Source organism: Hypanus sabinus, chromosome 4 (genome assembly GCF_030144855.1).
Source record: "Hypanus sabinus isolate sHypSab1 chromosome 4, sHypSab1.hap1, whole genome shotgun sequence".
Taxonomy (NCBI): Eukaryota; Metazoa; Chordata; class Chondrichthyes; order Myliobatiformes; family Dasyatidae; genus Hypanus; species Hypanus sabinus.
The window spans coordinates 144,278,801-144,292,534 of record NC_082709.1 but is presented as its reverse complement, the minus strand read 5'-3'; the positions used below and the strand labels follow the sequence as shown (position 1 = coordinate 144,292,534).

At 42.9% G+C, this 13,734-nt stretch overlaps 1 protein-coding gene across 3 annotated transcripts in view; it reads right to left on the bottom strand.

The window, feature by feature from the left end:
* Positions 1–13,246, bottom strand: part of ddx3xa (DEAD-box helicase 3 X-linked a) — a 56,617-nt gene extending 43,371 nt beyond the window's left edge. Inside the window, exon 1 of one of the 3 annotated variants that reach the window (XM_059968267.1) lies at positions 12,914–13,246. In XM_059968267.1, coding sequence (XP_059824250.1) covers positions 12,914–12,958 — 45 coding nt within the window. In that variant the 5' untranslated portion in view covers positions 12,959–13,246. The remainder of the gene's footprint in view (positions 1–12,913) is intronic. The other 2 variants (XM_059968266.1, XM_059968265.1) reach the window with 2 other exon arrangements.
* Between the last annotated feature and the right edge of the window lie 488 nt (positions 13,247–13,734).

Sequence of the window (13,734 nt, the reverse complement as noted above, 5' to 3'; positions counted from 1 at the left end):
TATCCCACGGTTGATGAAGGCCAATACATCGTATGCCTTCTCAACCACACTGTCAGCCGTGCAGCAGCATTGCAAGTCCTATGGACTCTGACCCGAAGATACCCCTGATCAACCACACTGCCAAAAGTCTTATCATTAATATTATATTCTGCTATCATATTTGACCTACCAAACTGAACCACCTCACACTTACCTGGGTTGAACTCCATCTGCCACTTCTCAGCCGTTTTGCATCCTATTGATGTCCTCTGACAGCCCTCCACACTATCCACAACACCCCCAAACTTTGGGTCATCAGCAAATTTACTAACCCATCCCCCCACTTCTTCATCCAGGTCATTTATATTTTAAAAAAATCACAAGGAGAAGGGGTCCCAGAACAGATCCCTGAGGCACACCACCATGGAGAATATGACCAAGTCTACCACCACTCTTTGCCTTCTGTGGGCAAGCCAATTCTGGATCCACAAAGCAAGGTCCCCTTGGATCCCATGCCTCATTACTTTCTCAATAAGCCTTGCATGGGGTACCTTATCAAATGCCTTGCTGAAATCCATATACAGCTGCCCCCCCCCCCTTTCGAATGTTCGCTTTCCGACACCTCACTGTTACGAAAGACCTACATTAATTACCTGCTTTTGCTAACAGAAGAGTGTTTTCACTTCTACAAAAAAAGGCAGCATGCCCCAAAGCAGCCAAGCTCCTCACCCCGGAATTGTATCCCAGCCGCCATAGCTACAATAAGGCTTACGATACGCAAAACATGATGCATTTTATTGTAAGTACCATTGACAGGGAGGGAAACTCTGGAAGGAGTACAATATAAAATTTACAAAATACAATATAAAACATTGGAGGTGCTCCTGATAGGCTTAGTCTTGATAAGAAATGACGTTAGGAGGAAACTACGTCCTGAAGCAGTGAACAATTTTAAAGGCTTCCCACCATCAATATGGCAATAGTGAGTTTGGCTAAGGAGGCTGGGTTTGTGGAAGCTGATGAAGATGTTGAAGAGGTTTTGGCATCCCATGACCAGGAACTGACAGATGAAGAGCTGATGCAATTACAAGAAGAAAGAATACCAATCAAAACTGGACACAGTAGCGAACTGCCCGAAAGTGAAGTCATCCAGGAACTAAACGTGAAACAACTGCGTTGAGATTTTTGCTGTGACTGACAATGCTGCAATGATTGAAGAAAAGTATGACTAATTTTGATAGGGTACGTAGGTTTAGAGCATATTTGCAGGATGCTTTGAGTGCTTACAAAGAACTGCATGATAGAGAAATGCACAAGGCAAGCATACTGTCGTTTTTCAAGCCCTCCACATCAACCACAGCAGATAAACCTTGACCTTTGACATCAAGGCAGACAAGACATAGAAGACGTTAGTTACCTGCCTGCCCTGATGGAAACACAATAAGATGACTCCCCAGTCTCCTGTACCTCCCACCACCCCAAACTCCCGCCACTCAGCCTAACACACTATCAGCGTGCTCGCTGACTTCCTGATTCTGGTAAGTGAAACTACACTGTACATACATTATTTCTACTTTATATAGGCTGTGTATTTTTGTGTTATTGGTATGATTTGGCAGCTTCAAAGCTTAAAGATTACTGGAGAGAGTGCTTCCACCAAGAGCACCTGCATGAGATTTTCACTACGCTAGACAGTGCTGCAATGATTGCAGAACTACTACAATGATTGCAATGATTTCTACTTTATACAGGCTGTGTATTTATCACATCATTCCTGCTTTTACTACATGTTACTGTTATTTTAGGTTTTATGTGTTATTTGGCATGATTTTGCAGGTTTTTTTGGGTCTGGGAACATTCAATTCCCCCCCCCCCCCCATAGAAACAAATGGTAAATGCTTACTCACTTTACAAAATTCCAGCTCACAAACTGTTTCATAGGAATGCTCTACCTTTGGATAGCGGAACTATGCTGACTATTCCTAATCATATTATGCCTTTCCAAAAGCCTCTCAGCATCTTTTCCATCAACTTACCAACCAATGAAGACTCACTACTCTGTAATTTCCTGGGATATCTACTCCCTTTCTTGAATAAAGGAACATCTGCAACTCTCCAATCCTCCGGAACCTCTCCAGCCCTCACTGATGATGCAAACATCAATGCCAGAGGCTCAGCTATCTCCTCCCTCAACTCCCACAGTAGCCTGGGGTATATCTCATCTGGTCTCGATGACCTATCCAACTGCATGCGTTTCAAAAGTTGCAGCACATACTCTTAATGTCTTATCTGCTCAAGCTTTTCAGTCCACTGTAAGCCATCCCTAAGGTCCTTTTCTGTAGCGAATACTGAAGCAAAGTATTCATTAAGTACCTCTGCTATCTCCTCTGGTTCCATACACGCTTTTCCACTGTCACACTTTGATTGGTTCTATTCTCTCATATCTTATCCTCTTGCTCTTTACATACTTGTAGAATGCCTTGGGGTTTTCTTTAATCCTGCTCACCAAGTCCTTCTCATGGCCCTGTCTGGCATTCCTAATTTCATTCCGAGGCTCCTTCCTTGCCAGCCTTAGAACCTTCCAGATTTCTATCATTACCTAGTGTTTTTTTTTTTAAAACCTTTGGTAAAATTCTTTTCTTGATTAGATTTTCAACACCCTTTGTACACCATGGTTCCTGTAGCCTGCCATCCTTTCCCTGTCTCAATGGAACCAATGCAGAATGCCACACAAATATCCCCTGAACATTTGCCATATTTCTGCCGTACATTTCCCTGGGAACATCTGTTCCCAATCTATGTCTCCCAAGTTCCTGCCCGATTGCCTTATATTTCCCCTTACTCCAATTGATCACTTTCCTAACTTGTCTGTTCCTATCTCTCTCCAATGCTATGGTAAAGGAGATAGAATTGCGATCACCATCTCCAAAATGCTCTCCCACTGTGAGATACGACACCTGACAATGTTCACTTCCTAATACCAGATCAAGTACAGCCTCTCCTCTTGTAGGCTTATCTACATTTTGTGTCACGAAACCTTCCTGATCACACCTAACAAACTTTACCCCATCTAAACCCCTTGCTCCAGGGAGATGCCAATCGACATTTGGGAAATTTAAATCTCCCACAACAATCCTGTTATTATTACACCTTTCCAGAATCTGTCCCCCTATCTGCTCCTTGATGTCCCTGTTACTATTGCACAGTCTATTAAAAGACATCCAGTAGTTACTGACCCCTTCCTGTTTCTAACTTCCACCCAAAGAGACTCAGTTGACAATTCCTCTGACTTTTCTGCAGTCATGTCAGCAGTGCCATGCCCCTTCTTTTTGCCTCCCTCCGTCTTTTCTGAAAGATCTAAAGCCTAACCTAAGCACAGGACAAATTACAATGACCAATTTACCTATCCAGTGCATTTTTAAATTGTGGGAGGAAACCCAGACATTCCATGGGAAAAAACATACGGACTAATTAAAGGACGTCAAGATTGAACTCTGAACTGTTACAGCACTGTGCTAACAATTACATTACCGAGAACGCAAGACTGCATATGCTGCAGGTCCTTGTTAAAACTATTTATAGATGAACTTCACTTCACAATGAAATTTGTTAACTGGATAAAGTGGTCTTAAGACACAAAAGAGCATTTGGACTATCGGATCTACTCCACTATTCAATCATGGGTGATTTATTCTCAGTCAACCCCATTCTGCTGCCTTCTCCCCACAACCACTGACATCCTTACTAATCATGACCCTATCAACCTCCACTTTAAGCCACAACAGAAGTATGTGGCAATAAATTGCAGTTTCATCCTCCCAGTGGCTGAAGAAATTCCTCATCTCTGTTCAAAAGGGACATACTTCTCAATTCTGATCAGACAGTCTGGTCTTCAACTCTCCCATTCTGCACATCCACTCTGGGAGTTTCATTATTCAGTAGGGTTCAATGAGATCCCCCTCATTCTTCTAATCTCCAGCAATTGCATCCCCAGAGACGAACATTTCTCAAATGTTAACCCTTTCATTCCTGGGATCATTCTCAGGAACCTCCTCTAAACCCTCAAAGTCAGCACGTTTTCTTAGAGAAGGCCCAAAACTGCTCATAAAATGCAGTCTGACCAGTGCCTTAAAAAAACTGCAGCATTACATCCTTGCACTTACGTTCAAATCCCCTCAAAATGAATGCAACGCATTTATTTTCCTTACCACTGACTCAACCTATAAGTTATCCTTTAGGGAATCCTGCCCAAGTTTCTTTGCATTTGAATTGTGAATTTTCTATTTAGAAATTAGTCTACACCATTATTCCTTCCATGATCATATACTTCCTACATTGCTGCCCTACAGATCTAGGGACTTGTGAGAGGAGTGCTGCTAAAGATGCACTAGTTAGTAAGTTGGTCAAGAATCAAAGATGTGAAAAAGTTTCAGGGATGACCTTAAGACATAGAAGCTGAATTAATACATCTGGCCCATTGAGTCTGCTCTGCCATGTAATCATGGCTTTTTTCCCTCCTCTACCCCATGGAATTATCTTTAGCCAAAAAGCAGCACCTCCTGCTTTAAGTTATGAAGTTGAGAAAATTTACTAGCATCGATTTAGACTAAGCTTGATCTCACTTTTTCTAAATTGGTGGTGCCCTAAGTGAAGCTTCTGCTCCCTTTCACACCATTTGCAAATTTGAGGCTCAGCTGCCAGGTGTTGGGGTCAGAAATTCACTTCAGTACATCACCGCCTGCTGCATTAATTGACTTGAAAACATGAAATATAAACTTAAATAACAGCTGATCTACACACAGAAGCACAGTGAACTTTGATTTCAGTTTCAAAGATCTGCCTAACATTCCTGAGCAATAACCAAGTTGTCCAGACCAGGTGGCCTACACCCTAGGGTTCTGACAGAGGTAACTGAAGACAATGTAGAGGCATTGCTAATTATCTTCCAACTCTGGAATAGTTCTGGAGAACTAGAAATAGCAAATGTCACTCTAATATACACATGACAAGATAATCTTTAATTTTTATAAGGGAAGCAATAAAAGATCATAGGCCAGTCAGCACAACTTGAATGATTGATATGACATTAGAGTACACTATTAAGGATGAGATTGCGGAGTTCTTGAAGGCACATGATAAAATAGGCTGAAGTTGGCATGGCTTCCTCAAGGGGAAGTCCTTTGGAACGCTGAAGAAATAACAGACAGTACAGACAAAGGAGTCAGTGGATGTTACTTACTTTGATATCCAGAAAGTCTTGACAACCAGCAGCAGACAAGACTGCTAAACAGAATTTAAGACAGCGGTACTACAGAATGATACTAGCATGGACAGAACATATCAGCTGACTGGTAGGAGACAAAGAGGGATTAAAACGGCAGTTTCTGGTTGGCTGCAGTTGACATGTAGGAGTCAGTTTTGGTCTGATACTCTTCATATGCTAGTGACCTGGATGATGGAATTGATGGCTTTGTGGCCAAAGTTTCCAGACTTTAGAGATAGATGGAGGGGGTAGGTAGCATTGAGGGAGTCTACAGAAATACTTGACAGATTAGGGGAATGGGCAAGGAGTCATTTTGAGAGGACATGAATACAAGAGCAAAGATGTAATGCGCAAGCTTTACAAGACATTGGTCAAACTGCATTTTATGAACAGTTTTGGGCCCATTACCCAAGAAAGGATGTGCTGCTACTGGAGAGGAGGCTCACAAGAATGACCCCAGGAATAAAAGGGTAATGTATGAGGAATGTTTGGGCATGCACTCACTGGAGATAAAAATGAGGGGGACCTCATTGAAGCCTACTCAATATTGAAAGACATGGATAGAGTGAAACTAGAGAGGGCATTTCCAATAGTCCGACAGTCTAGGGCCACACCCTGCTAGAATGGAAAGATGTCCCTTCAAAACAGAGCCAAGGGGGAATATCTTAGAGGGTGGAGGAACTGGAATTTAATGCCACAGATATCTACTGAGGTCAAGTCAGTGGATATACTTAAAAGTGTAAGTCAATATGTTCTTGATTGGTAAGGCTGTCAAAGATTGCAGGAGAAAGGCAGAACGGGGTTGACAGAAAATAAATCAGCCCTGATTGAACGGTAGAGCAGACTTGATGGGCCAAACAGACTGTTTCTGTGATCATGATCATTTTATCCAGTTAACAAATTTGATTGTAAAATGAAGCTCATCAATAAATGAAGTAGTGATGTAACAAGGAACTGCAGGACATGCAGACCTCTTCAAAATATCCCAAGGCATTTTTATATTCCTTATTCTGCTATGCAAAATAATCAATAAAAATGTAAGAAAAACTGTCCTTGTGGACAGCCTCTATACCACTTTTAGAGCAAAACCATGAAGAAAGATTAATGTTTTCCACTCACTTTATTAGAAGTGCAAAAAAAAGGGCAAAAATGCTATGGGCAGAATGATTGAAAAACTTCTCTTAATTGCCCTCACTAATTTAACATTCAAAACTACACATTTACAAATCTATCTGTTGCTTTCCTGGAAACAATACCTCACAGATTTGTCATTCAAAATGTAGGGTCACTGACATTCACAGCATATTGGCAAGACAAAGTCTAGTGCCAAAAGGTATTACAATGGAATGCCACTGTAATTTGTCTCACATGGAAAGTACAGGCACACAAACATTAAGATTTAGAAACAATTGAATAACTTCAAAACTAACATGGATTCAAGCTATCAATTAAAGTAATGTACTAAAACCTCAGAGATGGGATTAGAACTGAATGGAGTTAGCAGTAATTGTTACAGATTGAACCAAATTGCCCATGTTGAAGTTAGTTATATTATCAAATATATAGACTTCTTTTCAAATGGGGGGTGGTCTACATTAAGCTTCAAATACACTGAACAAATCCTAATTTGACCAATAATCACTGTCTCAGCATCACAGATTTCAAGACTCATTCTCCCTACCCCTACCTCCTCTAGCCTGCTCCATAACCACTTCCCCATGAAAGATAATTAAACACCTACTATAGTCATTTCTTCAACAGCCTGCCACATATCCACCTCAAGGACACAATATTATTTGTCTCAATACTTCAGCATATTCTATTTACCTTGTACGAAAAAGCAGCATGACAAAATTTACTTTGCTGTTCCTGTACAGTGAAGTTCCTCAACTTTCACTTTATGAAAATCACACCGTCCAATGTTTAAATTCTGTTTTTCCAAAGACTAAGAGTTGACCTGTACTCCTGGAGGTCAAACTGGCAACTCCCATAAAAGCATCACTTTTAGCTGATATAAACATTGACCTGTGGCGACCCACTTTCTGCTCAGGCGAACTGGCTCACAAATAGCCAGCACGCGGGGGGAGACTTTGGTAATACTCAGATGTTATTTCTGCCTGGAGAGGGCGAGCGTTAGCACTAGGGATTAAATGCCAGCGCCACAAAGTTTGAATAAACTAGTCTCCAAACGACTTACCAACTGTGTGTCATTATTTCAGTGCTGTGTGTAGCACATCGCTACATTGGTGACCCCGACGGTCCAAACGGGATTTGGACCAAAGATGACCGACTCTTCATCTGTTCATGCAGTTTCACTAAATCTGCCAACTTTCTGGACGCTGTGTAGCCAAGCAGAAGCCCAGTTCCAGATTCAGCAGATATCCTCTGATTCCACGCATTACTACCACGTGGTGAGCGCCCTTGACCAGGAGACGGCCTCCCAGGTTGCGGATTTCATACAGTCGCCCCCAGAAGAAGGCAAATATGAAGCATTCAAAGCACTGCTCATTGGGACCTTTGGCCTCTTTCGGCATGAGCGAGGTGCCCGCCTGCTTCACCTGGACGGTTTGGGAGACAGGCTGCTGTCAGCACTGATGAACATGATGCTGGCCCTGGCTGACGGTCACAAGCCCTGAATCACGTTCGAGCAAGCGTTCCTAGAGCGAGTGCCCAAGGACATACATCTGCTGCTGGCCGACGGAGATTTCAGTGACCCCCGGAAGGTGGCGGCCCGGGCAGACGTGCTGCGGAAAGCCAGAGGGAGAGCATGGCATCTGTCGGTCAGATCACCAGGCCACGCGCCCAACAGTAGACCAGACCCAGCCCGGCAGGGGGGCGCACACAACACAGAGGCAGAAGCGAGGAGGTTTTCACGGTGGACCGACTCAAACCAGCCCATGTGGACTTGGCGCAGCCGGTCCAGGTTCAGGCACCGCGGTGCAGAGGCAGACCTCCCAAACAGAGGCTGATCCAGACTGTGGACATTGGGGGGTGTAGGGGTTATGTGGTGACCCACTTTCTGCTCAGGCGAACCGGCTCACAAATAGCCAGCCCGCAGGGAGAGACTTTGGTAATGCTCTGATGTCATTTTCACCTGGAGAGGGCGGGCCCTAGGGACTAAATGCCAGCGCCACGAAGTTTGAATAAACTAGTCTCCAAACAACTTACCGACTGCTTGTCGTTATTTCGGCACTATGTGTAGCACATCCCTACAGACCCAAGTATTAATCCACATCAGCAGAAGTTTTCAATCTGCATTTACTGGGATACTTCCTGCTTCTCTCACACCATCCCAACCTCCCAAATACCACCAGCCACCCTCAATGCATACTTGTCACCCTCGGATAGCATGACATTAAGGATTTCTTTCCCCCACTCCTAAACACTCAAACCAGTATCATGTTGCTTTTGATCACATTTTTATGACAACATCCCTAAGACAATGGCTTATTTTCTCACTATCCTACTGACTGATAGGCTAAGCAGCAAGGATTCTCAGCCTTCTACAGATGCACTATAGCAGGGGTGTCAAACTCATTTTAGGTCACGGGCCGGATTGGGCAAAATGCAGCTTCATGTGGGCCGGATCCGTCGGGTGAGTGCAAACGCAGCTTTCATTGCCTCTGTTTTTTCAGCCTGTTCTCATGTGTCTCAGTCTCTGCTATAACTACAAAGTGTTTCACTTCACAAATTCCGTTTCTTATGAAGACTGCTGAGCAAGCATTATTTTTATGATTGGTATTAACTTACAATCATAGGCTTCATATCGCCGGGCCATTAATAATTAAAATAATAGATCAATCTAAAATGATCTTGCGGGCCGGATATGGCCCATGGGCCTTGAGTTTGACACCTATGCACTACAGAAAACATCCTGGTGGGTTGCTTTGCAGCATTTAAGGACAACTACTCTGGACTGAGTAAACAGTGTTCAGTCCACTGATGACTCACCACACCTTTCCATTCATTCCACTGCAGCACGCACATTACAAAGGCTAACATTTCAAGGATGACCAAAAGATTGAAGGCAAGTATGGCTTCTTCAACACCCATTCATTGGGATGTTGATTATGAAAGTTGAGAAATCATGTTAGAGCCTTATAAAACTTGGGTTAGGTGACCATTGGAGTACTGGATGCAGATTTGCTTGCATTGCATTACAGAAGAATTGAAGGTCTTGAAAGTGCAGTAGAGTTTCACCAGGGTGTTGCATGGATTAATGGGATTGCACAAAAGTTGGATTGGTTCCTCTGCAGCACAGGCTGAGGGGAGACCAGAGAAGTGTAAAATTATAAAAGCGATAAATATGGTAGTTCTTCCTCTTCTCCCCCCAAACCCTGGGTGGATATGTCAAATACCAAAAGGTATAATTTTAAAAGATGAAATGGCAAAATTTGAGATTTGAGAGGCTCAAAGATACATCTTCTAGATTACATTTTTACTAACCCATCTTTGAGAAAATTACTATATTGAAGTACACTTCGCATTTACAAATTTAATTTTGTTAGTTGACCTAAGTGTGCAGTCAATATAAAAACATGGCCCAATATCCTAGTGCTATATCATAAATAATCATAACCATCAGCTAGAATGCTTAAAACAAATCCTCCATTGTGGTAAACATCTAAATATTAATTGCCCTAAAATTAAAATTTGTATTTTTTCCAGTTCTCAGGGGTCCCACCTTTGTTCCTCATGCACTCAAGATCCAGTCTTGGCAATGGCACCCTAGTGGATAGAAGCACATTGCTTTACAGTGCCAGCAATCACCAATGAGGGCTGAAATTCCACCACTACCTGGAAGGAGTTTTTAACTCCTTCCCACGACTGCACAGGTTTCCTCTCGAGTTCTGGTTGCTAATGTTGGCACCAGAAGTGGGTGATGCTTGTAGACTGATCAGCCTAATCCCACTTATTCGATTTGATGCAAACTATGCATTTCACTGTTTTGATGTACATGTGATAAAGTTAAATGTAATTATTACTTTAAAACTCAAATTATCCATTTTAATTCTATATTCCAAAGTTAGTCTCATTTTAATAATCTAACTGTGCATTCCGTCAGATTACTCTGATCCCATCATTCCCAGTCTACATTCCAATTCTTCATATTCAAATCTGGTTCTCTCATTTCTTTCACAGTAAGCTCACTTGAATGAGCTTAACTTTAATTCAACTTTTTTTAAAAAAAAAACACAGCTTTAAACTATATTTGATCCTGGGGATCCTCTGGCAACTTTACACTTAAAATACCTTTCAAAGACTGATAAATGAATTATCAGCGTCCTTTTCTCAACCTACTTAAACAACTTCCGCCTGACTACAACCAACATGTGGTCTCCAGGAGCTGCACTATCACAATGTCAGAAATATGTTTCTTCAAATTAGCAGTAACTTCTCACGCTTTGAATTTTCACAATTTAATTACTAACAAAATAAATGAACAGTCTGCTTACGAAGTTTGATTTCCAAGTTATTGGCCAACACGTCTTGCTTTTCTTTAACTTTAAAAGGGCTATGTGCCAAATTTGACATTAAAGTATGCAACTTTCTTCACCTAACCAAAATGCCTTTCAATTTAGTGAATTTTTAATGAACTGGCCTTAACACTTGATACATCCAAAATTATGAAAAAACAAGTTGACAATCTGAACTTCCGCGAAGTTCAAAAAAAGTGTACAAGCTTATGGTAAACGTATTGTTGAAGATTTCATTTAAAAACAGCAGCTTGGAAAACTTGAAAGCTCTCCGTTGACCTGAAGAGGGCGTCACTTCTGTCGTTACGCTGGAAGGGAGCCTATGACGAAATACAAACAAATCCAACCCAAGACTGTGGGAAGAGAATATAACATAATAGAAATACTACTCCCGACTTAAAGTGCCCTCCTGACAGTGATCCTCGTGTATTCTCAGTCAATGATTTACGATAAAATCCTCATTGCCGAATTTCATCAGCGGCGAACAACAGCACTTAAAAAAAACAAAGTGGTCGTCACTAAGCTGTCGTTTCTGGCATCGTGGTCCTCCGATTCAATAAAAATGACCGCAAAACGACAAAAATGGCATCGCACGTTCGTTACGTTAACAGGAAACTTAAACCTTTGTGACGAGCCTTCCCCGCCCTTCCAACAATTGCCCGTCAGTCTCCAGCACGTATACGCTCTGATTTCGTCAGAAATTAATCACACATAACTCCATTTTAATATCACTTTACCACCCCCCCCCCACAACCTTCCAAGCCGACACTTCACATTTATTCTTTCTAAAAGAAAAGGCTATTTTCTCGACATCGAGAACAGTCGGGCAACCTTTTTTGGAACGGAACTTTACAAAAATTCTGCTGTGGCCGCAGGGATAGATGTCTCATGCTTCAGCTAATAACATGCTGCGCCAGACACAATGATGGCGCAGTTTCTTAGCGCACGGACTTCAGTAAACAAGAACACTACTCGATTCAACTATAATTTGCTTTGAAACGATGCATTTCGCTTATTTAAAGTTAATCGCTTGGCAACTGATCGGCGTTTTAAAAATATCTGGTTATAAATATTAAGCGGTTTAATTCGAAAAGGCCACATTGACACATTTACTATGGAGTGATGTTAAACGATCAAGCAAATTTAAGTTTTAAGAACTCCCCGCCACTGTAACTGCGACAATCACCTCAATAGAATCGGAAGTTTATCAGGAGGGGGTAAGGCTCTCTCGTGAACTGTGCAATGCGAGAAAGTTATGTAATCATTCAAACAATTGGCAACTGAGAACGGAGAACACGAGTTTGAGATTAAAACCGAAAAATCCTGTATGTTACATTAGAATCTGAGAGAAAATCAGTTGAGTGGTTTGGAAACAACCTATCTGATAGAATCATTTAACTAAAAACAAGTATTCAGCCCTCCGTATTCCTTTTCTGTCCATAATTTAAAAACCAAGTGCTCAGCTCTGAGAGTGAAGGAGGTTGTTTAGGAAATGTAGCGGCCTGCGTCAAGCCGGGACTAGAGCTTTAGACGAAGGGTTTTACAACGTGCTCTTACTTAATCTGTTACTGTAGCTGGAGGAAGGAATGGCTGGCAACTCACCACAAAGGCCGCCATTACAGGATTTAGTGTTAAGTTTTCCTACACAAGGAAATCTATTAATTCGCATCTCTTCACAACCCCACTAGAGTAGCGAAATTTTAGTCGGAAATGTACAGCACCCCTTTCGGTTACAGTTCAACTGGATTAAAAATTAAGCCCTTGACCGCTTCCCCCCCCCCCCGAATGCGAACCATCCCCCACCCCTCGGTAGCGAGACGAGGCCGAAACAGACAAAGGCCCAGACCCGAGGATCGCTCGCCTCCGCCGGGTTTCGCAACTGGCGGGGTAGAGAAACGGGGAAATGAGCCCGGTCAGCCACGGATAACAAAGGCCACTTTAAAAAAACAACAATCACTTAAAGGACTCCTCCCCATGGCAGCGCGGGGCGGCTCCGAGAGAGACAAAAGCCGCCATTGTCGGCCGACTTCCCGCAACCGGCCGGGAGGGGAGGGGAGGGGGTGCGAAGACGAGGAAGGGCAGAGAGCGAAGCGACAAGGACCCCTTCCTCCCTCCCCAGCCCACCGCCACCGATACCATTCAACACCGTGCTAGCAGAGCAAAAGGCACAGAAATGAGGTTGACGGCGACTCACCTGCTGATCTAGATCCAGTACATTGCCGATGGCCACATGACTCATAACTAAAAAAAAGTGAGAACAAAATCTTGACCAGAAAAAAAACAAAAGTTATTTTCCCCTCTCCGGGACGTGAAGCAAGCAAAAAAAAAGAGGGTTATTGGAAATATTCCTCAGAGGGTGTACAGCTCGCCGATGCAGAAGAGAAGGACGTGTATGTGTGAGAAACGCAGGAAAGGGGCAACCGCACTGTTCCGGGAGGTTTCGCTGCGCCCGCCGACTCCGCCGCTACCGCACTCGTCCCTTCGTCTCTCGTAATCAGCAGCCGGCGCCAAGACCGTCGGGAAACGGAACCGCGCACGTGACGCCGCCCTCAGCCAATCAGCGGCCCGACGTCCGGGCAGCGCGCTGCGGCGGCTCTGATTGAAAGGACGGGCGTCTTCTCGCGAGAGCTGCTACTGGAGGTGCTGAGGTCCCACCTCCCCTGCACCTCGAGTTTCACTTGTTTTCCTGATGTAATGTCTCTGCTCATCACCATCGGCAAATTTCATCCTGCTTCCAAGTTTATCCTAAAAGCCATTCGCAAGCCTTGGAAATTATAAATTTCAAGGCGAAATAATATAATAATACACCGATTAGCCTGTCAATAGTAAAGAAGCATTTGCACCCAGAAATAGTATAATTCTTAAACGATTCAAGCACAAAAATGTAATTTTGATGTCAAAATTCACAGGCTCCTATTCCTCCTTATCTACTTAATTCGATTTCCTTTCTTTAAAAATAGGTTTATCTATTCCAATTCCTTACTGAATTAACGTGACACTGTTTATGACTAAAGA